This window comes from Convolutriloba macropyga, chromosome 4 (genome assembly GCF_964194025.1).
Source record: "Convolutriloba macropyga chromosome 4, txConMacr16.3, whole genome shotgun sequence".
In the NCBI taxonomy this organism is placed as follows: domain Eukaryota; kingdom Metazoa; phylum Xenacoelomorpha; order Acoela; family Convolutidae; genus Convolutriloba; species Convolutriloba macropyga.
The window spans coordinates 18,022,182-18,048,182 of NC_134471.1; the positions used below are offsets into that span (position 1 = coordinate 18,022,182).

General features: G+C 33.3%; 1 protein-coding gene across 2 annotated transcripts in view; it reads left to right on the forward strand.

Moving 5' to 3' along the window:
* The window catches only part of LOC142337492 (N-alpha-acetyltransferase 16, NatA auxiliary subunit-like), a 444,167-nt gene extending 418,863 nt beyond the window's left edge, over positions 1-25,304 (forward strand). For both annotated transcript variants that reach the window (XM_075386756.1, XM_075386757.1), the window contains exons 15-21: positions 13,958-14,009; positions 14,498-14,641; positions 15,054-15,203; positions 18,630-18,766; positions 19,746-19,854; positions 20,301-20,395; positions 24,680-25,304. In XM_075386756.1, coding sequence (XP_075242871.1) covers positions 13,958-14,009; positions 14,498-14,641; positions 15,054-15,203; positions 18,630-18,766; positions 19,746-19,854; positions 20,301-20,395; positions 24,680-25,108 — 1,116 coding nt within the window. In that variant the 3' untranslated portion in view covers positions 25,109-25,304. The remainder of the gene's footprint in view (positions 1-13,957; positions 14,010-14,497; positions 14,642-15,053; positions 15,204-18,629; positions 18,767-19,745; positions 19,855-20,300; positions 20,396-24,679) is intronic.
* Positions 25,305-26,001: the final 697 nt, after the last annotated feature.

The window sequence follows — 26,001 nt, forward strand, 5'->3', positions numbered from 1 at the left end:
TAGAGATAGAGTTTGTTGTATCAGATGATGCTGGTTTTGTATTTTTTAATGATGCTAATATCAGATTAGTTAATTATGGTATGATGGCATTGTTTAGTTCAATTAAGCTTGAAACTAGTGGTGGTAGGACTATTGAATATATAGATCATTGTCATCCTAATCTATTAATGTATAAGTTATTAACTAGTATTGGTGATGAATATGAGAGTGGTTTTGTTAGAAATCAGGGCAATAGAGATAGTCAACTTAAAGGTGACCATATGGCTGCATAACGAGGTCATATGTATATGATGATTAAGATGAGTGATCTATTTGGTTTTGTAAATGATTTAGAAAAGATTATATATTGTTTAGGATTTAAACTAATATTAAAAAGAAATAATAATGATAGAGCTCTATATAGAGTTCATGCTAATCCTGGTGCAGTTGGTAATGATGGTAATATAGACATTAGTGATATATCATGGTGTGTGCCTAGTATTGATCCTAGTAATGATAATAGAATTATTGTGCAAAAGGGTTTAAGTTAAAAGAATAATGTAGACTTTAGCTATTATGAAAGAAGGACATTTTATAAGAATGTACCCAATGCTACTAACTTCTTGATTGATCTAGGTATGGAAAGTGGGATGGAAAGACCACAATATATAATAGTTGGTTTTGAATGTTAATGAACAAACTCATGATGCAAGTACATTTGATATAATGAATGTTACTGAATGTTTTAGTAAGATTGGTAGTGAGTTTTATCCCGAGGATAGAATGAATTTTAATGATAGTACTAATAATTATAATGAGGCTTTTAAAGAGATTGTTAGCTTTAATAAAGATTATAATGGGCTACCACATAATATAAAACCATAAATAAATCATAGAACATTCATAAGTAATTATAGAATATATGTATTCGATACTAGATATCAAAGTGATCATATAGGCCCACAACCAATACAAGTAATTTTAAATTTTGTGCTGCAGTTGCAGATGTTATATGTCATGCATCAGTATTAACTAGAAAGGTTATTAGTGTGAATAGTGATGGTAATAGGATGGTTGATATTATATCATAATTATAATTATAGTTAATGACTTAATCAATGACTAAATCAATGACTAAATCAATGACCAAATCAATGACTAAATCAATGATAATCAAAATATTTCCTACTAGTCTTAACAAAACCTTTCGCATAAATAGTATCCAGTTTCTTTTTATTATCTAGAGTCAATCCCTTAGCTTCAAGTTCAGTCTTAGGCTTTGGCTTAATCCTAGCCTTGGGTAATGGTTTAGGCTTAGGCTTAATAACAACAAAGGGATTATACTTTTTAACTTCCATTATTTTTTATATATAGAAATGAGTCTTTTAAACAAGTTCAATACTAATTCATATTGTGTTGGTGGCAGACATTATAGTGGTACTAATAATATAAGTGGAGCTATTACTTCAAAAGGTACTAAAATGTTAAGAGGATCCTGCACTAAATGTAGAAGGAATAAATCAATGACAGTATCTGATGCAACAATAGAAGCCAAATCTTTCAATCCCTCTTTGCCAATATGTTGTTGCCGTTGTTGCAATTGATGATAATACTATTTCTGTTATCACAGCTACGTTAATATAATTTTTATATCTACTTAACTTCTTATTATAGTTATTAGTTTCAGTTTCATAATAATTTCTAATATCTTTTATAATGTTAATATTGTTGTTAAATTTATTATTGGCTTGAATCTTTTCTTTTATGTATTGTTCATTAACGGTTGACAAGTTGGGATATAGTAATCTCTCACTCGGTGCTGTTGGATTGGTCATGGACTCCGTCATAGCTTTGCTTATTTTCATTAGTAAAAAACTTTCTATTTCTTTCGTTATATCTTCTTGTTTAAATCCATATTGCATCTCAAGTCTTTCTTGCTCTTTATTATCAGCTAACGTACTTCGTAAAAGTATAGCAATTATATATTGTACTATTGTCCTTTTATTCTTTTTAAGTGCTTCATCAACGGCAGAATTAGTCTTTTTATTAATTTCTTTAAATTCTTTTAGACCCGTAGTAAACATATCATCTAGTCGTATGTTAGTGATATTCTTATTAAACTTATTATTATCAAATTCTTGTTTTAATTGATTATATGTAGAGATAGTATCAGCGGCAACTTTATTACAAAAATTAACAGTATTTTTGACTTCATTTGCTGATTCAATAAACTCATTAATTAATTCATCATTAACTTGTTTCATTTAGTTGTAATGTTTTAGTTGTAACTTTATCAAAGTCACCCTTTCTTAGTTCAGTTATGTTTTTACTTAAAATTTCTTTTTTATTAGAAGAGGATAATAAGTTATTGTCACAATACTCTTTATTAACAACATCTTTTTCATCTATCGGAGGATGTACATTTGTAATTTTATAGGTATCCTTCATGTTAATATCATCATTATCTTCTAGGAATAAACCACGAGCCTTACTTAGTGTTAAGTTGTTTCCAGTCCCCATATGTTTCGCTTTGTTAAATCTATTTCTTGTCATTATTTAAGAAATAAATCCGGCTTGCCGGCTGAGGACCGGAGGTCTATATTTAATGATTCTAAAACTTTATTATTATATTCAAAGTCAAACTCGGATTTTAATAGTTCCTGTTCATATTATTTACCTTCTATTATCTCTCCATTAATATCTTCTATTTTATATAGTGGTGGTTGTGTTTTTAGAACTTCGTTAACTTTAAACAATTCTCTATTCCAATTAGAAGTGTATCCCTTAGAGAAGATATTACGTTTATCTGCATTTCTGACATAATCACCAACTTTAAGTTTAGGTTTAATATTCTTAAAACTAAAAGTGTATTTAACTTTATCAGGATTATTAGAATCGTCAACTGGTGTCATATTAATTGTTGAATGAATGTTATTGTTATATGTTATGACTGCATCAATTAGTATATTTACCCAATTACCATCACCAGTAATTGGTTTATTAATTATATGCAATAATGTTCTATTGAATCTCTCTATAAACACAGCCTTCAAATCACTATAAGTAGAATATAGTTTTGTTTCATATTCTTTAAGTAAAGATTTAAATGTTTTATTGTAAAACTCACTACCTCTATCTACCCATAACTTTTCTGGTTTTCCAGGTTCAGAGCCACCTTGTGGATGTTCACCTAATACTATTTTAAAACCATTAGTTATAGATAAACCAGATTTATTCTTCAATGGAATAGCCCATGCGTATTTTTTGAATATATCTATAACAGTTAATATATATTTATAATTATAATTGTATTTACTTAGAGATGACTTATCAATTAAATCAGCTGACCATGTTTCCTCTTTATATAATGGTATTATTTTTTGTCTTCTAAACTTTGTTATTTGAGGACTGAATACTTCTTTAGCTAATCCGTGAAGCGGGTTCCCCGATAGTTGTTGTTGTTTTTCCATCATTAATTATTTGCCATAGTTAAAAACAAAATTATCTAGTTGCTCTTGATTAATAATATTCATAGATAATAGTTGCTTAGATATATCTAGCATTCCATCATATAATCCATCATGACCAGCTTTTGTTTCTAGTATTAATAATTCTAGTCTTTCTACTAAATTATTTGGGTTAGGGTTGCTATTTAAACCCCTGCCAAATACATCATCTTTTACCCCCAATATACGTTTTCTATATCTAGCACTTTTCTTATCCCCTTTTCCTAAATCATATCCAATATCAAATAAACACCTTTTAATTTTGTTTTCATCTTCCTCGATTTCGCCATTTTATATTTGGGTTAGTAAGAAAGTTTATAAACACATCTGAAAATTCGTATATATTATCCTTAACTATAAATGCATTTTCTTGATAAATTAGTTTAACACCATTCATTTCAAATTCAGCGATATCTAAATTTCCGAACTTTAACTTTAATTGAGGGTTAGATTGAACTGACATTAAATTAATGATTTGAGCTGTGTCTTTATCTACTAAAAGTCCTGGTTTATCTCCAGCTTCCTCTACAGCTTTGCCATTGGACTTCATTAAAGTTTCATTAAACTGGGAGCCAGCTTGCTGGATCATCTTAGTTTGTTTATCCAACTCTTGATTTTGCCAATCTATTGCCCTTAATGTTTGTTCACTTTATGCTAGATTGTGTTCACTGTTCGCATTTAAAGTTTTAGTTAAAGGATCAAATTACTCTCTATTTCACCATAATATTCTTGTTGTTTTAATTTATCTTCTAATCTATTCTTTCTGTTTTGTTTTTCTAGATAGTTTAATTCTATTTATAAGTGTTTCTAGTTTAGTCATTTTTTATATATATAAAAATATTATTATGTTAAGTAGGTAGGTTATTATATAATCTAATAGCGGTTTCAATAAAATTTCTATCTTCCTTAATTGTTAATTCTTTAATATTATTTATTAGTGCTTCTAATGATTCTTTACTTACATCTAACCCCAAATTTATTAATAGCTCTAAACTAGTATTATTAATCAGGGAACCTGCTTTGCTTGCCACAGACGAAGTCCGTTCGCAGAATTTATTTACTAGATCTCTTTTGAATAGATACATGTTCTCATCTAGGGGATAACTTTTTATATTATTTACATAAAATCTTTTATCATCAAAATTACTAAAACTTCTTTTACTTATCTTAATTGTGGCCATACAACTTCCTACTTTTTGAATTCTGCTTTCCTCTACTATCCTTTCCTTATTATCTATTAGAGCACTATAATATTCTTCGTGCTTTCCATTACTTTCTTTCTTTATTCCTTTCTCTTTTGGCCCATAGTTCTTTATACTATATGTTTTGGGTTTTAATACCACGAATTTTTCTATAACCTTACTACCTAATTCGTGTTTAAATTTGCCCGGTATCTTATTATTAGTTTTTATTGGTTTATCTAGATTACTCAGATCCATGTGCTCATTGTCGACATTGCCCTCGCTAAAACTTAACACGAAGCTATCCGTGTCCATGTAGTGTAACATTAGATCCTTAAGCGAGGGATTTAATACATTATAAAAGAATTTATACATATGAAGCTTACTGAGCTCTAGTACTGTAGATCCTAAATAAATCGGCTTATCATATTGTATTTCCTTTTTATAGAATTCTATTAGAGTATAGTTTTCATATCTAATTGCATCTTTACATGTTGGTTTACTAACAGCTTTAAGTATTTCATAATCATCGGTTAGAATCTTAGCTTCTAGATACTTTAATGGATTCTCACAACTTTTACCAAACAATGAATTATTCATTTACTTAAATATATCTTTCTCAGGTTCAGTTTTAGCTTCAGCTCTCATTTTAGTATTAAGTTCAAGTCTCTAATTATATAATCTTGTTTAAATTTAATTATTCTATGGACTTTAGTAACCTTTATACCCATCTTAACAACAAACTTTAACATCCGATAGTGTATTGGGTGTTCATATTTATTATTCTGATCTAATATTAGTTTCTTGCTTTTTGATGAAGTTGGGGGTCTTTGTTTGTATCCCAGTTCATTATTCTCTACTTCTCTTCCATGGGGTAGTAGTTGCTAGTTCTCTTTACATCCATTAGTATATTCTAAATCACAGATAAGCCAGTAGCCATAATCACTAATCTCATTAAATAATAGATTGAAGTCATAGCCTTTACCATTATGAAATATTACTGGAATGAAGTTTTGATGTTTATAGTTCAAGTTACAAATATTACATGCTGGACCTGCATCTACCTATTTGGTGACAGTGATCTCTAATTTTATTAACACAGTTTTTATTACAAATGTGACATATATCATTAGCATCATGATACAATTTATCTTCTTCTGTGAATAGCATTGATTTGTTTATCTTAATGCTATTTTTGTTTCTATTTCTAATAAATCTCTAACATAATCTTTGATGCAGTCTGGACCAAAGTATGATCTGCGAACTTCATCTTTGCTATGCCAACTATAGCCAATAGCAATAGGTACATGTTCAGATATCTTATATGTATTGCTACCAATCTTTGCATCTGTTCCTTTCATGTAACATTCAATATCACTAAATATAACATTGTTCACTTCTTGTTGTCTATGTTGATTCTTGAATTTAATTTGTTTTAACTTAGGGCAAACAATCTTTGGTTTGATTTGGACACAGCATTCATTGGTTTCATATTTATGTTGAGAACTAAAACAATAGGTACAATTATCACATAACCAGAACTTGGCATGTTTGGTGTTAGGTCTTTCTAGTAATACTTCTACATTTTTAATTAGGGCACAGTGTTCATTCCATGTTAGTATTCTTACATTTTGTCTACCTTTTACAAAGTTAGAACATTTCTCTAAGCGTTCTACTTTGGCTATGTTACTGTCTTGAGCAGGCCTGTGGTTAAGCACGACCGTAGGTCTGTAAAACAAAATATTGATATTATATTTATTTTGGATTTATGTTATATAATCATATGCAGTTTCATTATATTCCCAGTCATCGACTAGATTATTAATATACCTTTTTTCTCTAGTTGCATGTTCAGTTACAGGATGCAATGCAGCTGTAATACATAATCGTAGACAGTTAAATTTATTACTTCTAATATTTAAAATCGCTTTTGCTTTATCTCTTAGACATGGTGGCAGTTCAGTATAAGATCCTAATGATGGTTTAGTCCTTTCTATATTTATTTGCATGTCTATTATTCCAATAAACTCATAATCGTAGCCGTAACCCTCATACGTTTCTCTAACATGATCAAGCCATTGGTTTAGATTCAGTCGATGATCTTTATCCATATATTCATCGGTTCTAAAGTTTATATTAGTAGTCTTTTCTTCTTTTGAGTCTCTCTTCTTATATAAGCAATTGGCAGTAACTTTATATTTTTATAATTTAAATGGTTTAAACTCGTCTAATATGTAATCTACTGGTTCATTAATATCCTTGATAAAACTACCATTAGATTTAGTAATATATAACTGCCTTTGATTAAAGCTTGATTTAATATAATTATCGTTTAAGACAACGTTTTCTCTCCAGTGTTTATCCATGTGAGCTTGTAGGCCTATCTGATTGTTAAACTTATCGCCACAAACCCAGCATGGTTAAGTTTTAGTTTCAGTTTTAATAATATCCTTAGTTTTAATAATATCCTTAGTTTTGGTCTTAGTTTTAATAATATAATAATATAATCATCTTCATCCGAATTATACACCCTCTCCGAGATTTCTTCAGACTCAAACATTTTCTCCAATAGTTCCTTATGTTTGAGATCGTATGATTGATGCCAGTTTAAACCCTTCTTTGATTCAAAGGATAGATTACAGACATCGCAGAAGTCTATGACACTAGTATCAGTTGATTGAAAAATGATGTATTTATTTAGGGAAAATAATCGAAAAATTTTTCAAAAATGAAAATGAAATGGAATAAGTGTATAAATGAACCTTGGAAAGAATGTTGTAATAATTGTAAATAATTAGAATATTCTTGTTATGTATGTAAAAATATGGTTAAAGTGAAAGATTATATAGAACATTTGGGATATCATTATTCTGATCCTGATCAATATCTAGTATGTAGTATGCGTAATGTTTATAATCATATATCACTATATAGATTTAGAAATAGGAAATGTAGACTATATATTTATCTTGATAGATATAGATATGGTCATACTAGAAATCAATTCAGAGAGCATGTTTATAAGTATAATATTCAAGAAGCTAATTCTTCTTCTTTTAATTTATCTGTCATTTAGTTTTGGTTTTTATTGATATTTATTTTAGATTTAGACCTTCTTTCTTAATTAATACCAGATTTAGAATAAATAAAGAGTGAAAATTGCTCTTAGAGTAATTCATAAAATAATGATTGATTTTGATTGATTTTTTTTATTTTGATTGATTTTTGATTGAATATAGAGCTAATATATAGTAGTGAATAAATTGGGGGTATAAGCAAGTAGTAGATATATAGAGTAGTGGGAAAAAGGTGGTATTTAGTCATCTTCCGATTAGGAAGTGGCGGAATAGCACCTTTTCCCCACTACTCTCTCATTCTGCTCAAGTTGCTTTTAAACAGCAGCTACTCAGCAAAAAATTTAGAATCAACAGTCGGTATCGATAAATGAATCAAAAATGGAATCGAGATGCCATGAAGCCAAATTTTAGATGCCCACTACTTAAACTTTTGTTTAAAAACGCGAATGCATATAGGTATTGATATTAGGCCCCTGAGGTGAGTAGGAAACAGGAATTTTTCCAACTTTGAAACAACATCAAAAAAATTTGCGTTTTAAAATTGTTTTTGTTCAAAAATCAATTTTCATTTTTATTTTCTGTTCTCTCAATCCCAATCGGTTCTCTGGGATTCAATAGCGGCTGTTTTCTGGCAATTTCTCTGGTTTGGTTATGGCTGTGCAGCTGTTAACTGAGCTTAGGAGATCTTAAGTTTTTAATTCAAAGAATTGGAATGGTTGTAATTGGGTTGGTTAGTGATTTGTTCACATTGTCACGATTTTCGCAGTCAAAAAGTAGTCTAATTTGATTGGCATTTTTAAGCACGGCGAAGCGGTAAGGAATACGGTAAGGCGCAAAACTTTTGCTTAGTGGCTTTGAGGTGGAGTGCGAAGTAAGTTTGGTTCACGTTGGATATTTTGTTTACGTACAGCGATTTGACTTCGGTTTTCAATTGTTTTTTTTGCTATTTTTAAGGGAGTTCTTCTAAATGAACGGCTGATATTAAGGAGGCCTTTGCAAGTGAAATGATATGAGCTATTTGTATTCTCAGTAATAAATTTCAGCAAAGTTTTAAAGAATAATGATTCGAATCTTTGAAGAGTTCTTATAGATAGCATCTACAACTCATCAGCTCTATTCAATGTCTGTTCCTACCTATTTTCTCGTTAGTTTGGCACGTCTAGTTTGGCAGTCTGTTGGCTATGTTTTTAAATTTGAAGTACTAATACTAATAGCATTGTTTAAAAAGGCCTAACCATTGTTCTCCTTATTATAGCCGCAACGTTAATTTATCTACATTCCGGTGGTCTTTTTTTATCTGACGCTCAATTGTTTGATTATTTGTTTTGCACCATACCTCAGTTGTAATCTATCGGTCACCTAAAGTTTCTTTTTGGAATTCAAATGACAGGATTATGAAAGAAGCAGTTTGTTTTTTATCGGGAAATACATACTTGTGAAATACATTGTGAACTCCTTCAACTGACTAGAATGAAAATGATTATAGCAATGTTTTATTTATGCCTCCGGTGGGTGAAATGTTGTCTTGCTACTAGTTCCGTAGACAAAAACGCCAAAGCTTAGTATCGGTTGTACGTAAACTTTATAGGTTATAGGAAGCTGTGCAGTTGTTAAAATTCATCTCAATTGGTAAAATAAACCCGACAATTTCGACAGTTTCATAATCCAAAAATATGCCGATTAGTTTTTTGTCAATTTGTACTCCTGAGTACTTTAGAGACGTTTTCTGAATGATTGTTTTATTTTTCATTATCCCTAGTCGAGAAGCTCTTCCATTTGCTTTCAGATTCACTAGGTGCGTTTTTTCTATATTGAGGATCAGTTTGTTTCGTAAGAAATAGTCGACAACAGATTCTAGTGGCCTCGTAAACTCTTCTGTACCGGAATGCGCATTTTGCTTCACGACAGCGCCATCAGCGAACAAAGATGCTTTGGAGTCGCCGAAGAAGTCCTGAATTTTGTTTATATATACTATGAAGAGAAGTGGATCTAGCACCGAACCTTGCGGCACCCCATATTCTATCGATCAGAATTCTTGGCTGACGTTTCCTGATTTCACGCATTGTTTTTGCCACTGAAATAAAATTTTCAATAATTTTAGTACAGGTCATCTCATCCCTAAGTTTTGTAGCTTTTTCAAGAGCAAATTTCATTCAATTGTATGGAATGCTTTCTTCAGATCTATGAAGACAGCTTTTTTCTTCTTTACATCCTTTTTCCCAGTCTTGTGTAATGTCCTCCAGAAATTTGTCCAATGCATCAGTGGTCTGTTTTTTTTGGTCGAAAAGCTAACAGATTTTTAAAAAGCAAATCAAGTTTCTTGAATGTGGTCATTCCTTTACAGCAGATTGTCCCCTTAGTTTTTCCAATCGTTGTTAATAAAACAATCGTTTTCTTAATCAGTATTTTCGCCCTGATGAATTGGAATTACTTTATTTTGAAAACGCTTATTGACTCGAAACGTCAATGTGGGAACTATAGCATATCCTATTCGATGGATTATGATGTTATTCAGTCCGTCAATATCGGTGCTCTGATTTTTTTCAAACTTTATTTGAGTAGTGACATTCCTTTCGCATTTGTTTGAGTCAAAAACATGCTATTTAAAGTTTGTGTTTTCCCTTTTTTTCCAGTATCAATTAATTTATTCGACTAAATTTTTCCAATAGTTTTGAAGACATTGTTGAAGTTTTCAGTCTGTTTTTCTGATTGCTCTTAATGTTCCTTTCCTGTATTTCTTTTCCAATCTTTTACTGTACTGAAAAAGTTTCTGGAAATTTGCCTTGCAACATTTTTTTGATAAGAGTCCCTTTTGTTTTCTTTTAATCTCCTTTGCAGCTTATTTCTGATTTTATTGAACTTTTCCTTTTATCATTGGTTTTGTTTCTCAGAGAAGTTTCGTATAATCGCTGTTTTTTGCTGCTATTTTCTTCAATGGGGACAATCCAATTTGGTTGCTTAGTCTTTTGATCTTTTCAATGGAATATAATTGTTCAATGGAACTTCTTCAATGATAGGTTCTTGAAACTTTTCAAATGCAAGATATGCATTGCGTAAAAATTTGTCATAACTCTGCCTAATTTGTCCTTTATCTTTCTAAAACTAATTGGTTATCAAGAACGGACCAATCTCTATAAAAAATCGTAATTTGCACAGTATGATGATCACTTACTGTTGATTTGCTTATTTTAACTTCTACTTTTTTCGAGCAGTAAACGTCAATACAAGTTCTCGACTCAGCTGTTTATCTTGTATATTGGGTATATTGGCGTATTGGTTAAGTTATGAGAATTAAGGATGTCTTTTGATTTCGTAAGCTGGATATTTTTGCTAGTGTTCAATATTAAAAGTACCGCAAACAAGGTGCAATTGTTCGGGTTTCGGAAAGATTTGCTCGAAAAACTTTTGTTCGAAAGTTTCCGATATTTTATTCTTACTCTTATTCGGTTTTATATAGACCAATTTCAATAAAATTTTTGAATATTTTGGTTTATTTTTAGTTATAATTTGAAAATTTGTACAGCTTAACTTTTTTTATAATTGTTCGTTTTTCAGCCTTCCTTACAAAGATCCCGACTCCTCCTCCTTTAGAGGTTTTTAGTGTTGCTTTAGAGGTTTTTAGTGTTACTGTTGCTTTTAGTAATCTCCTGGTAGTCATTTAGTGTTACTGTTGCTTTTAGAGGTTTTTAGTGTTACTGTTGCTTTTAGTAATCTCCTGGTAGTCATCAAGGAGAATGCACTTTGTGTTGGAACCATTCTTGAGCCATTTTTCCGTCAAACATAAAGCCAATGGTTGAATCTCTTGTTTTTTTGCCAAAACTTCGAAATCGAGTAATTTTTTGAAAATAGATCTGGTGTTTTGCAAGATTATCGGTGTACTCAATTTTGACGTTTTGTTTAATACAATAACCATTATTCTTTTTTGATATAGTTTCAAATGCATTCCGTGAAAAATCTAAAATTCTAAAAACGTGGAAAAAGTTAAAGCGAAAAACATGAATAACTGCTGATATCACAAGCCTTCATATATCGCTTAGTAAAACCTAAGAAATTAGGAACAGTGGTTCTTATTTCCTAACCTATTTCGCCTCCAGAGTTGTGGATATCGCAATCTGTAAAGTTTTTTGATGTTTTTTAATGCGAAAAATAATAATCTAGACAGCTCGATCTGCCGATATTGCGAAACGTTTGTTACCACTGGTAATTTGTTTTACAGTTGGTAACTAATTTAACTGTATTTTCCTCTTGCCGCGCCTATTGCAAACAGGAAGTAGTTTTAACTTTCCTACGTAACGCGGGAAATATTTACCCAAATGTTCTATTTTCTTGTAGTACTACTCCCATCTTGCTGCGTATCTCGCGTGCAAGATAAAATCACAGGAAATTTCCATATAACTTCTTGAATCAGTTCTTCATTGCCTATCAGAAATTTTCTCAGGGTCGTTTTGTTTTAAGAGCTCTTCCGTTTTTTCATAAATTTGCGTTTTTTTTGTCCAATGTTCCGTAAAACAGGATTTTGGATGTTTTTCAAGTCTTTAACGTGATTGACTGGTCTAAATGAGGTTTCGTTTTGCAGATTCTCAATGGTAACTGACACTGCACATCTTTTTGGCGCTTTAATCTTTCCCAAATTTTAGCCTCACTTTTGATTTCCGCTTCATATTTAGGCATTCTTTTATTGATGTACATATTAAGTTAATTTAGTGAACTCTCGATTTTCTGCACCTTCTTCTTTGCACCAAAACCCTGTATTTTTAATCAAAATGAACAAACTTTCTCTCGTCATTCATTTACTGCTGTGCCAGGTAGTATATGACATGATTTAATTCTTTTTTCATCCAGTTTGATATTCAAGTATTTTTCAAAAACTTGCAATGCATTTCTCAAGACATTTGGACTGTCTCTCGAGTCTCCTGAGCTCTCAGCCTGTCGTTTATTTGAACATTTGTTTTTTTCGCGATCAAAAATTTTGTTACTATTTTTTATGTCAATTAATCCAGATACTACTTTTCGATGGGTCAGTGACTTTTTTAGTCAAAACATTATCACCACTCATACCTGCTTTATTACTCAAAAAATCGCTGGGAGATATCTCACCATCCATGATGTTCCTTTTCTTCAATAATTGATAAATGCGCTTTAATTGAGAAATTAAACAAAGGGTAAGTGTTCAAGAAACAAATTACTCGACTATCATTTGCCAAAAAAATTGTTCAAATAAATCCAATGGTTATTACTTAAGCGGTATGCGGGTTTTACAGTAGGATGGATACAAACTTACATCCTTAAAGCTCTCTTCATCGGAATTCTAAATAATCAAGCACTTGTTTTTGTTTTTCTTGTTTTGCAATGTTTATAAGAGTTTTAATAGATATGACGCAATCAATGTTTTAGTTTCCATAGCTTGAACGAAAGAACGGAGAATGAACCGACTGTTCGCTTTTTGTTCGCTGCTTTCGAAATTGTGACTCCACAGAGCTAAAAGCAGTCACTAATCATTTGCGTAGGCGACTACTGAAGTTTGTTCCCGGTTTATAAGAAAAGATTTTTTTTTGAAATCAGAACTGCGCTCGGCAATTGAGTTATCAATTGTGCTGTTATGAAGTTGACGTGTTTTTTCAGAATTGGTTGGCGCCCTTCTGAACATAAGTTTTTATCAGAACAATCCACACGAGTTTTGTTACATTTTGGCTTTTTTGTATTTCTCATTTTCATTGGTCTGTATGGGTCTCATCAGCTATGTATTTTGTGTAGTCTTTTGCCCGGCGTGCTGAACTGTTTTGGTTGTGCGTTTGACGGAAGCTGCTGAGGAGGGAGTGAGGTGTGATCTTGGGAGTTTATAACCGTTTCAAATAACAGTCTTTATTGCATTCAAATAACTTTTATAAACATTGAATTGATCCTTTCATTGTTTTGCATTGTCCGTCAACAAACTTTGCGCAGAAAAATTTGGTAGGTCAAGTAGAACAGTTTTAACATGGGATAAAATTGCTGTTGTAGCTACAAATCGTACTTTTGACAAACTGTCTCTAGTTTGACCTCAATATATGGTGTATATATTCCTCAAAATCGTATTTGCAAGATGTGATGATTCTCGTGTGGTCTTGGTCGCGGCCTTTTGTAAGGGATTAAAGTGCACTAGCTTTAACTGAGTTGAAAATTTTCCACTCACGAATGCCACCCCCTCTGCTAATCTCCAATGTGTTTGTTTCAGATGTACTTACATATCTTCGACAACCCCCAAATTGAAGAGGTCATCGATGAATGTGAGTGTGCTTCAATAACTACTCTCTGAACACTTGCGTAATATGGAGAAGTCGGTAAAAAATAACTGCATAAAATTTGCGCGAGATATTATGCATCTGAATGTTATTATACATGTGCATCAATGCTAGTTAATATCCCAAAATTTCAGGCTGAAGCGGTTTTTGATCCCTTGAAATATCAGTAGGAGCGAAGTTGCCAGGAATACTGTCTGTTGAGAGCATTCATTAATAGATCGGAGTCTCAAAATCACGCTTCAAATTGAGATTTTTAGTCTCATGAAATTATTTTTTTCACTCTGTGACATACAGGGCTCGTCTCCCATTTTTAACTCTGTTTCATAAAGCAGTAGTGTATTATAGTCGTCGCGTAAAAATAGTATTTCAAAATGAAGCGATTATTGAACTCAACTTCATTTATGATTTTCAACTGTTGATGTTTGAGAAATGATATCAAAAGTTACAGTGGTAGAGAGTTAATGTTTTTGTAGCTAAGCTGTCATTGACTGAGTTGAAGAAGCTGCGTAAGAAGCAGGAGAAGGAGGCTAAGAGGGCAGAAGAGCAAAGGAAGAAGGAAGAGGAGGAGAGACAGAAACAGTTGCAGAAACAGAGGAAGGAAGATGGAGATGCTGAAGGTCGGTTAATCATTCAAATATCTTCATAATAATTGCAGACGTATGGGTCACGTGATTTTGATGATGGTACTGAGAAAATTTGGCATTGAGCGAGAACCACTAGGCGGTTCGAGGTGTAAGTCAGGATTTCAAAGTGACGTCTGCAGAGTCACGTAACCTTGCTTTTCGAATTAGTCATACAAAAGCGCAGTAAAAAATGATCATAAAACGAAAAATTATCATTTTGACTTGCTGCGTGACTACAAGAAAACATTTGTCATCTCGCAAGATTACAATTTTGTTCAAGAGTCTGACAAACATAAGCATACGTTTTACTGTGGCATCTAATTTTAGGTCGGATATTCTGCAATAATTTGTTCTGCAAGTTCTTAAGCTCGTGTTTAACTTGACGGTAACAAAGTGACCTTTTTAGGACCTACTTTTGCCGAATTGGTGCCGAGTCAGTTGGAGAAGCCTGAAGACTCTCTTCGCGAGGCCGAGGCCTTCCTGAAACCCCTCCTCACATACGGAGACAAATCCATAGACACCCATCTGTTCGCATTTGAAGTGTACTACAGAAAAGGTATGCGCTGTAAAAGTTTAATAATATATTGATTATGGAGTTAGAATTATGGAATTCTGATGTTCGGCGGCGATGAGCTTCAAGGATCAGCTTGTAGATAATCAAAATTTTTGTAACCAAAGTTAACATAATTTATACTACATTGTCTCCGGAACGTCTCAACCTTCATATTTCGAACTGATTTAAAATTTGGGTGTAGTAAATGAGAAGTTGTTTCATTTTCCCAAATAACAAAGTGTTAGTTTTCTGAAATCAGTATGGACTAAAGCAGTTTTAGGCTGATAATGATTTATTTGGTTTTATTAATAGGCGCTTCAGCTTCTCAGCCGGCTATTATAGCGCTCCTATTTTTTTTACAATTCAATGAATTTGAATTGTGTTGAGGCGCTGTCTTTTTTTAAGACTCGAAGAGGAGTGTTGGTTTTCTTAAGGTTTTTTTAAACGGAAGTGCTGTTCGTTCAGACGCCATTATGACCTAAAAGCGAAACAGTAAAATGCCGTGTGAACTAATTTTTTCTGAGCGAGAGAAGTTTTTTGATTATGCGCTGCGTTTAGTGAATGAATTTTCGACTTTGAACCCTCGGAAAGTGATGCCAGGTTTTGTAGAGCCTGAAAATGCGTTTCAAGTTCAAAACGGGCATATATTTCTTGATTTTTTAGTTATTTTTTTTAATTTTTGGCTTTCTATTAATATCTTCGTTTTTGGATCTGTCAGCCGTCTTTTCAAAAATCAGTTCATATGGCATCTTCCCTTTGATAAATCGTATACTCAACGCCTCTTCCTACCTCGAGTAAATTTGTTTTATAAAATTTTAAACATGATAATCCAATTTTGGTAGTTTTTTTTGCTATTTTTCTCAGTTTTTGTTTGGTTTCAATTACTAGAAATAGTCTTTTTATGCAACATCAGGGATTATAATTTCGTTTCAATGAAAATTCAATTTTTTGGCTCTAAGTTTTTGAAATACAGTAAAAAATTTTTCATAAATGCAGGGATTATAATTTCGTTTCAATGAAAATTCAATTTTTTGGCTCTAAGTTTTTGAAATACAGTAAAAATTTTTTCATAAATGCAGTCTTAAAAATTTGTTGACCATTTTTTTGCCAAAAATTTCAGTGTTTCGTATGTCTGAGTTCTGTTTTTGCTTTTTTATGGGTTCAGGAGGATGGTTTTTTGTCTCGGATGGCTCTTTGTCTTTTCTATGTCTCGAATGCTAAATAATCAGATGTATTTGTTTTTCTTCATGTTTTCTATTTGATTTTCAACTTTCGAAATTTAAGAAGTAGCCCTTTTAATTCGGCGTTTCTAACAGTGTGTCCATATTCTTCACATTCTAGTTTGTATCATTCTGGCATTCTCCTGGCACCTACATTGATATGCGTTATTTTGCATTTTTCAGTTCTTAAAAAATTAAATATAGGCTTTTTCTTGGATTTTCGTCATTTTTTGGTTTGCAAATGCTAACCAAGCAATACTGAGAGTTTGCTGAAAAGTGTTTTCCAAAATTTTTACTGATATCTAATTTCTGCAATTTTCTTGAGGCGTTTTTTTTGTTTTTTGTGTTTGAGTTTTATTCTGTGGCTTATGTCTTTTCTATGATTAAGTTAATTTTTGAGTTCGAATGAAATCGTTTTTTCTATCATATATACAAGGAAGAAGTATATCTTATTTTTGTTCTAGTCGAAGTGATTTGTAATGGTACAAATTTAAAACTATTTCTAGTGGTTTTTTGAGTCTTGAATTTGGATATTCTTTCTAGTGAACAAGCTAGTTTAGATTCAAGATTTATTATCTGCCTTTTGCTTTCATCTTTTTGAGACTAGAATCGTGAATTATTTGATGGCAATTGATAGCGCTGTCAGCTCTTTGAGCCTATCAGTATTTTGAACATCCTAATTATTTTAGACATTTTATAGCTACCAAGCGTTTTCAATAATTGAATTTTTGCTGCTTTTTGTTTCTCGGTGACAGCGGTTTAAATTTCACCAATTTTTAGTTCAGACCTGGGGAGTTCATGAGTTTAGGGCTTAATGCAAAAGGTAATTACTTCAGCTGTATTTTTGATTTTTTGTCGGGTTTTGACTCTTTGGGCCGCTTCCGGAATTCTTCCGGCTTCCTTTTTTAAGATCTGGTCTCACATTTTCATGATTTTTGAAGTCAAATTGGAGTAGTGATTTTTGTCACGCCGAAACAGGAAGTGGAGCGAAAAAGCGAGTGGTTTTGTGTGCAATTTTTCTTTTCACTTCAATTTTTGTTCAATTTTTTCATTTGATTTTCTAAATTGATTTTCCCAATCGATTCTTTGTTCATTCTAGGCTATTGTGTGAACCAAATATCTATTTCTCTCTAGTGGTTTTTTGTTCACATGCGGCATTTTGACTTCGATTTTATTTTTTAATAATTTTTTTGATCTGATTTTTTTTGGAAATGGTTTTCCCAATTCACTCATGGTCGGTTCTAGGTCCAGTTTTTTGTTTTGTCAATGAAATTTCTTTGAATTGTCCGTCAGGACTTGTTCTGCATGTTTTTTTTTACCTCGTCGAATAATATTTTTTTGCTTTACTTTAGTTAACAATTTTTTGCGTAAAATCTGTTTGACTTCTCTAGGCTAGTTTCACTATTCTGTCATTCTGATAAAAGTGGTTTTAAACAGCAGTTGCTCAGCAAAGCAATTCAAAATGAACAAGAGTCAGTATCAAAAAACGAAATGAGAATTAGAAACGGGATTAACTCCATAAAGCCCAATTTTAGATACTTGTAACTCGAACTTTGTTCTTAGTTACCATCTGTGATGCTTATTGGTATTGATACTAGGCCTTGTGTGGTCTCACTACGAGACAGTTGTATGTTCAGCTCTATATAATGACATCAAAATTGTTCGCACTTCAAAAGTGTTTGTACAATCAATTTTTTTTCTCTAGTTTTCTCTTCTTTCAATCCCAATCTTGATTATGAGAATCAACGGCGGCTATTTTCCGGCAATCTGCCGGGTATGGCTTGAAGTTGGCATCATCTGTAACAATTAACGGATCTATTGTCTCTCCCCCCAGAGTTTTTAAGCCCCCCCACCAGTTACAGATTATATGTTGTTATATAGCACGTTACTATGAAAAAAAATAGCACGTGTGCCTGGGGGACGTAAAAAATATAATCTCACTAAGGTTGGGGGGGGGGGGACTGAATAGATCCCAATTAACGCATCAATTTTGTTTCGAACCCCCCCCCCCCCCGTTCAGTGAATATGCAAATTTTACACACTCCATAAGAGCGTCTTTTATGCACAGTACATAAATTGAAACGTCGGGTCAAGTGACACAGGGCAGAATAGATCGCAAGGAGCATATATATTTTAGAGCTATAAAAATATCAGTTCTTGCTGGTCATATTTCGCCTCAGGAAAAAGTAATCAGTTTTTATATTTATAGGGAAAGTGCTACTAATGCTGCGCTCTCTGAAACGTGCCCATGCGTTGGATGCCTATCACCCTCAACTCCACTCGTGTCTCATCAAATTTGCACTTTCTGTTCAGAAAGCCGACAGCTCAGACGAAACACTGCAAAAAGTAAGCAGACTCACCTGAATAGTAGAATCGGCATTCCTAAAAAGTGCAATAATTGTTCAGATCGCACGTTGAAGAGAGCTTACTGAGGAGTTTTGTATACAGGCGAGGTGTTGAAACTCGCTGGGCATCTATTATGAAAATTGAAGAGATTTGTGACGGCCGCAAAGCGAGAGCCATTTTTGTTCTCATGATTGTGTTTTTTTTCACGAACGAAGAGGAGTATTCCTTTTCTACAGATTTTTTATTAACAGACGCTAGTAATGTGTATATGGGCTTACATTGCCAGGGGAGGGGAGACGAAATTTAATAATTTTTTAAATAAAAATAGTGTTTAAGTGTAAAAATTTGAGTTTTAGAAATTATGCGTCTCCCCTCCCCTGGCCCTGTAAGCCCATATACACATTACTGCCTCCCTCATCTTTTCAGTCTGATTTTATAGTGGCCCTATTTTTAATTTTTAACGACTCTAAGAGTACAGAGTAGTATTGGTGGAGCAAATTTTCGGAGTGCATTTAAAATGGGATGTGAAAGTGAATGCCGCACGTGAAAACTAACTTTTAAGTCAAACGGCTGAACAAATTGAAGAACAGAGAGAAGAGAAGGAGAGCGATTTTCTATTCATGGCGCATTTTTGAGAGAGCGAGAAAAGTGTGTGAAAGAAATTGGCTAAGCTGGCGAATTATTTTGATCACGAGCGGCTTTTTCTAAAGGTTTTAAGTTTTTTTTGAAATTTTTTTGGGTAGTGCTTTTTCTAAACCACAGTAACAAGTACGATTGGTAGCATTTTTGACCGTCTCAATTACATATTAGAGTTTTATATGCTATCGTGAGCTATTATTGTTATTTCTTCGTTTTAGAAGCTTCTTAGAGGTTTTTATTACTCATGTTTTCAGATTTTTGGTGTCTAGGTTAATTTGACACCAAATGTTTTCAATTCATAAATATCACATGTTCTTTTGACTGTGTTATTATCTTTCAGGTAATAACGAGCCAATCAGAGAACTTTCTGCCTTCGCCCAGTGAGCTATCTGGCTTCAATGAGAAATTCCTACAAAATCAGGGCAAATCTCTCTTGCACTACTCATCAGGTAGTTCTTCATTATATCACCATGCACTGCTCTACAACCACTGTACAAATATAAGGACAAGAATTCTGATGCTAAGACAATAGATCGAAAATCAAATTATTCAAGTTGCATTTGCTGCTCAGATTTACGTACACGGCAACTTGTTCGTTGGTAATAATGTGTTCGATTTCAATAGATTCATATCACAGGCCACTGAGACCTGACCCAATGTCCTAATCTCGTGTATAAGCTTGCAAATAGCGGTGAAGTACAGCTAATAAGAAGAAAGTTTAATTTTGCATCCAGTGTCCTTTCGATTTTCCGCGTGGTCGCCAACTTTGATATCAATTTTTTGATAGCTCTCTGCAAATTGACTGCTCCTACTTTGCATAGCGACTGGCATATTTTCTGTGAGGAGTGCATTATGAACACTTCTAAATAGATCAAATGTAGTCTATTTGTTTTAGGCCTGATTGGGAAACTTCTGCTGCACGAAGAGAACTCAAAGACTCTAATCGAGAAACTAATATTGGCAATTCCCGACAAAACTGCTACTTTAAAGGTAACTTTTTTCTTAGGTTGATTATGAAAATAGCATTTTTGTTTGATATTTTTCGTACAATGATTTTCACAACCACGTTACGAGGTCCCAAGTTTTTTTTTTTACTTTTCTCTCATCTACTGATAACCGCTTCGTTTTTGGATCAGCGTCTTAAACTTTGGAAACTTTTTGGGCGCGCTTCTTATACTAATTTTTGACTGCTCTCAAACAATGTTTGAAGCAATTATTATAGTCGGGTTCGGGTGTGTCTTTTTTCTCTTGACTGTTCAAAGTCAACCAAAGCCAAACCTTCCCCCTTCCTGTCGACTCATTTCAGTTCTTCGGAAAATTTTTGTGACTACTCGACGACTCATTACGGTGGCTTGCTTTATCTGTAAGTGAACAAGAAAATTTTTGGTTTCGTTATCATTTTGCTTTTTAAAAGGAGTTATTGTAGCTTTAATTAGCAAATGTGAATCAAACTAGTCTATAAGTGTCAGGGAGTTTCGGAAAACTTTTCTTCCTTTGAAGTTAGAGCCGTTTCCTTGCGATTTTTGGGTTTTTGAGGTTTTCGGCCTTTTTGTAACGAGTGTAAGAGGATTTTATTGGTTGGTTTTATTAATAGCCGGCGTCAGCCTCTCAGACAGCTTTTTCGACTTTTTCACGTCAATGTGAAGTCAAATTAGAGTGGTGATTTTAGTCACACTGAAATAGTAAAGGGGGTGAAAAATCGAATATGTTTGAGGCGTGACTTTTTTCAAAAATCTTTAAATTGGAGTGAGCAATTGGTGTTTGAACAATTTGGCGGTTTTTGAGATGGATTTTTTTTTCAATTGCGTCAATTTGACTTCTATTTCCTCTCCTTCAGTGCTTTTAAGACGCTACATATGTGTTATAATTGTGCCTATTTGCCTTTGCGTGAATTCATTAAGGGGCAGCTAAAACTTTCTATGACTGCCTCTATTTGTTGTCATAAAATATTCGTGAATTTGAGACTTTGCCTCCTTTTTCATATTTATCTCTTGTCTTATCACTTCGCACCATCAATGACAGGTCTGATTTGTTGCTAATGACGCATAAAGAAACCTAATTAATGGCCGGAGTTAATAGCTAAGGTTTTCATGACTTTGACACTCTTTTTTCTCAAAAATTTTGAGTGAGTTTTTCAGTTCTGCAAGTATTTATTGTACTTTTTGATGTCTTATCATTTAATCTCATTGGGGAAAGCTCTCTGATGCTGCTAATATGGGTTAAGTTTATAGGTTTAATGGTTTTTGTTCAAAGTTAGTGCATTCTATGATTTTTGACACTAATTCTTTTCAATAATAATTATCGATTTTTTTTAGTTTTGCTAGTTTCGTTCCAACTTTGTCGTCTTAACTTAGTATCATTATCGACAGTACTCCTTGGTTGTTAAAAAATATTCAAATAAAGCAAGTCTTTTCAGTTCATAGATATTGCTTTTTGTGACTTATACGCTTGTTCGTTTTAAAAAAAAATTTATTGATTTTTTCGTTTTGCTAGTATTTATTGTACTTATTGCTGTCTTATCACTTAATCTCATTGATGACAGGTTTCGACGGTTGAGGACCCAATTAATTGGTGAAATTGTATCCTTCAGTAGCTGTTGCGTTCTGTGACTTTTATACTAAGTGTTTTCAAAAAGTATCATTGAGTTTTGTTGCGATGTTTGGTTTTTTTGTCTTATCATCTAATATTGTTAGTGAGAGGAATCATCGACATTTAATGATAGGCTGCTATTAAGAAATAGAAGATTATATTTGGATGTTTGAGTTTCTAGCAGTTGTTTTTTTGATGTTAAAAAAGTTGAATTTTTAGTCTGGCTTGTTTTTGTTGTTCTGGTTTTATTGCTTAGTCTCATTACTAACAGCTCTTTTGCCATTTAAAGAGGGGTTAATGATTGTCAGGTCATAAATTAATACATTTCGTTGAATTCTTTGAATTGTATTTCAAGACATTTCCTGCTATGTTTTTTTAATTTGCTTTACCTTTTGCTCACGTTTTTCGGTTTGCATTTCGTTTTGCGATTTTCACGTTTGACTTCTGCTTTACTTCACTCAATGTTTCAACTGAAGGGATTTTAAATTCTATCATGCAATGAATTACGCAATATATTGAATACGGTCAATTTCAAATATAGTGAATACGGAGCAAAATCAAATGAGACGGGATAAACCGACGGAGCCCGGTCATTAAGTCCTTGAGAAATAGGTAATCAAAATTCATTAGAGTGCTTGCTAGCTGATATCGGTATTAAGCTTCTTAGCTTTGAAATTAGAAGCTGAATTAAGTGTAATTTTAGAATTTAATTGAATTTGCACGCCAAATTGAAAAACTTTTTGACATTGAAAAAAAAAACAGAGAAAAAATTCAGTCAGTTTGTCTCTTTTTTGTTTCAATCCCGATGCGCATCAAGCTTGTCAACGGCGGTTTATTTTCCGGCAATTTGCCGGCTATGTTTCCTTTTAAGGCGTGACCTGAACGAATGAACTGTTATTATTTTATAAGTTGTGATTAATTGCCTTCAAACAAAGTTCGTATTAGTCCTGCGGTCTTTTAATCCGATTTTTTGCTGGACCAATTTTTCGCTGCACAAATGTTTTTTATACTTAATTTTTACCAATTTTAACGACGGACCATTTTGACTTTTTGTCCTAAAACAACGTGATAAACAGGTAAAGCCCTGAGGGCATTAAGTGGCTGAGCAATCTTAGAGCCTTACTCCTGACTAGTCTCTAAGTATGCGATTTATCAAAACTCTTTTCGAGACATAAATTCAAGGTGTGAAGGGCGATTCTTGTAGTTTGACCCCTCTTTTCGCCACCTCTCAACCTCATTTCATCCGTAACAACGCCCCCCCCCCCCCCCCCCCCCCGTTGAGCTTACCACCCCATTCTCACCCCACCCATTCAATTAAGCTAAAGCTAGCTTCCCTAAACCGCAGCAACAACTGGTGAATCCAACCGCTCGGCAGTCGTTTGATATCAGTTCGCCCGACGTTAGTCGGTTATGTATCAATATATTTAATCAATTCTACACATTATTTTACCTGTTATATTGCGCGCGAACAAAATTTGTATGTCTCCTTTTATGCATGATGTTTTCTGGACCGATTTACTTAACTCACTCTCAGAAATGACTTCCTCGCTCTGAAGTGGACTTTTTAAAACTTAAGAGATAAATTCATGTGAATGTGCGTCACTCTAACTGAAGGTTATTTGAGAACACCTAATAGAAGCAGTAGTATTCGTACATTTTCGTAATCAAAATATAACATCTCAGCATTTAACAAAAGAAGTTTTTTTCGTCTTTTTCTCATAATATCCTTTTGAGACTGCAGATTTACGAAGTTATTGCGGCTATTTTCTGGGAATCTGCCAGCTGTGTTTCCAGTGTTTTGGCGGAAAGTAATGCGAATGGAGTACTTTTCAAAATATTTAAATGTTAATCCAAAAATGTTTTTTTTCGTGGTGCCTTTTTTCAGTTAATTGTTTCATTCTATGAATTAAGTTGCCCCGCACTTCGTTCGAGAGCAATTTGTCTGACGTTAGTCGTTTTATGTTATTTCAGTGGCAACTTGTAGAGAATGTTTAATGTAACCAGATTTTGATTTTTTGTTACTCGATTTTTATTGCTCTCTAACGAAGTTTATTGTTGTTTTTTTTATAGCCACCCTCATCTTCTCAGCCGGCTATTATAGCGCTCCTATTTTTTTTAATTTTTCGAACTTTTTTCGCTTTACCATTTTGCCGCTTTTTCAGCATTTTAAGTGAAATCTTTTTGACTTCTCTAGGCTAGTTTTTCTCTTCTCTCATTCTGCTAAAAGTGAATTTGAACATCAGTTGCTCAGCAAAGCAATTCAAAATGAACAGAGTCAGAATAAAAAATTGAAGCCAGAAATAGAAACGGGATAAACCCATTAAGCCCAATTTTAGATGCCCGCTATTTGAACGTCGTTCCTATAAGTCTTAGTTACCATCTCTTATGCTTATTGGTATTGATAGTAGCCCCTGTAGCCTCTCTATAAGAAACAGAAGTATGTTCAACTACGAAATGCCATCAAAATAAATCGGACTTAAAAAATTTTTTTATACAAAAATGTTTTTTTTTTCGATATCTTCTATTCTTTCAATCCCAATCATGCTTATTGGAATCAACGGCGGCTATTTTCCGGTAATCTGCCGGGTATGTTTATCGCTTGACCTATTTAAGTTTTTTGTGAAACGACGTAAGTTATGAACCCGAGGACATCTTTCATTTTACTGAACTTCTGTTTTGTTACAGGAAAGTAAAGAGTTGTTCGACTCAGTGTGCGGAAGTGCCTCAATCTTTGGCCAACTCGATGACGCAGTCAAATTCCGACTGGCCAAAACCTTTGCCACCAAACACCCCTTGGCAACCTGCTTCTCAACCCAGGACCACCAGAAGAACCCAAAAAGTGCCCCCCATCAACAGACACAAAACACCGCAAGTAATAAAACAACAGTTGTGAACGGAAATGCCACGTCACATGACACAAAAATACCCAACGGAACTCTCGAACCCACGTCGGGTTCCGACAAAGAAGAAAATACGAAAGCTAAAAGCAATATTAACGGCAGCAATTGCGTATCTCACAAGCAAACACCCAATTCGCCTAGAAATCAGAAGAGTGAAAAAGAAAAGAAACACAATAGCACGATAATGACGAACGGAACAGTGATGGAGTCATAGCCTGTTGCAAGACCTCAAGTTTTTTCAGTTTATCCGTCCGCAGTCTATAAATGAAATTTGTTGCTCGATAAAAACAGCATCGCCGGTTGTCTGAACACTGGTTGTCATTCTGATTTGCTTTAAAAATGTAAATTTTCAATCTAACAGGCTTGTTATTTCTACTATATTTGCTATTATCACAAAATATTTGAGACGATGTCTTTTTGGAAGTTTTCAAGTTCTAAACGCGTACTATGGATAGCTCTAAGAATTCTATGGATTCTTCTTTAAAATTACAAGCTAGTGTATATTTTAGCGTTGCGCTAATGTAAATGTTGATGAATTTCGATATAACCAACTTCGATATAACCTGCCCAGCTTCTGACTTCTGAGGAATCAGAAATCTTCCCGTGAGCTTTCCCCTTTGCTCGTAATTACTGCACTGTCCAAACCATGCTCCAGTCGAATTAGTAACTGTTGAACGGGGGGTGCCCAAGCTTAAAGGTGGCAACTTATTATTAAAGAAATTCAAAGTTAAAGGTGCACTGAAAATAAATATTCTGACTTAACGCCGAAAATAAATCTAACGACACACTGAAAACGAACTGGATTTCTAATTGTTGTGTGGAATAAATAGCTCTCGAACGAATTCTCAATTATGTTAGCTCTATTGGTTTTTGTGACTTTTCATTTCGTGGTTTCCTTTGCCGAACCATTTTTTGTGAGACCAATCCAACTTCTCGCCTAGAGATGATCGTGCAGTGCGATGAGGGCGCTGTAGTTGACCCTAAGTTTGGTGTTTATTAAAATGCTCAGGAGGCATAAATTCATTTTAACGTTTTCTATTTTCAGGACGATTAGTGAATCGTTTGTTTTTCAACAAGCTTGTTGTTAATTGCTCTTGAACGAAGTTC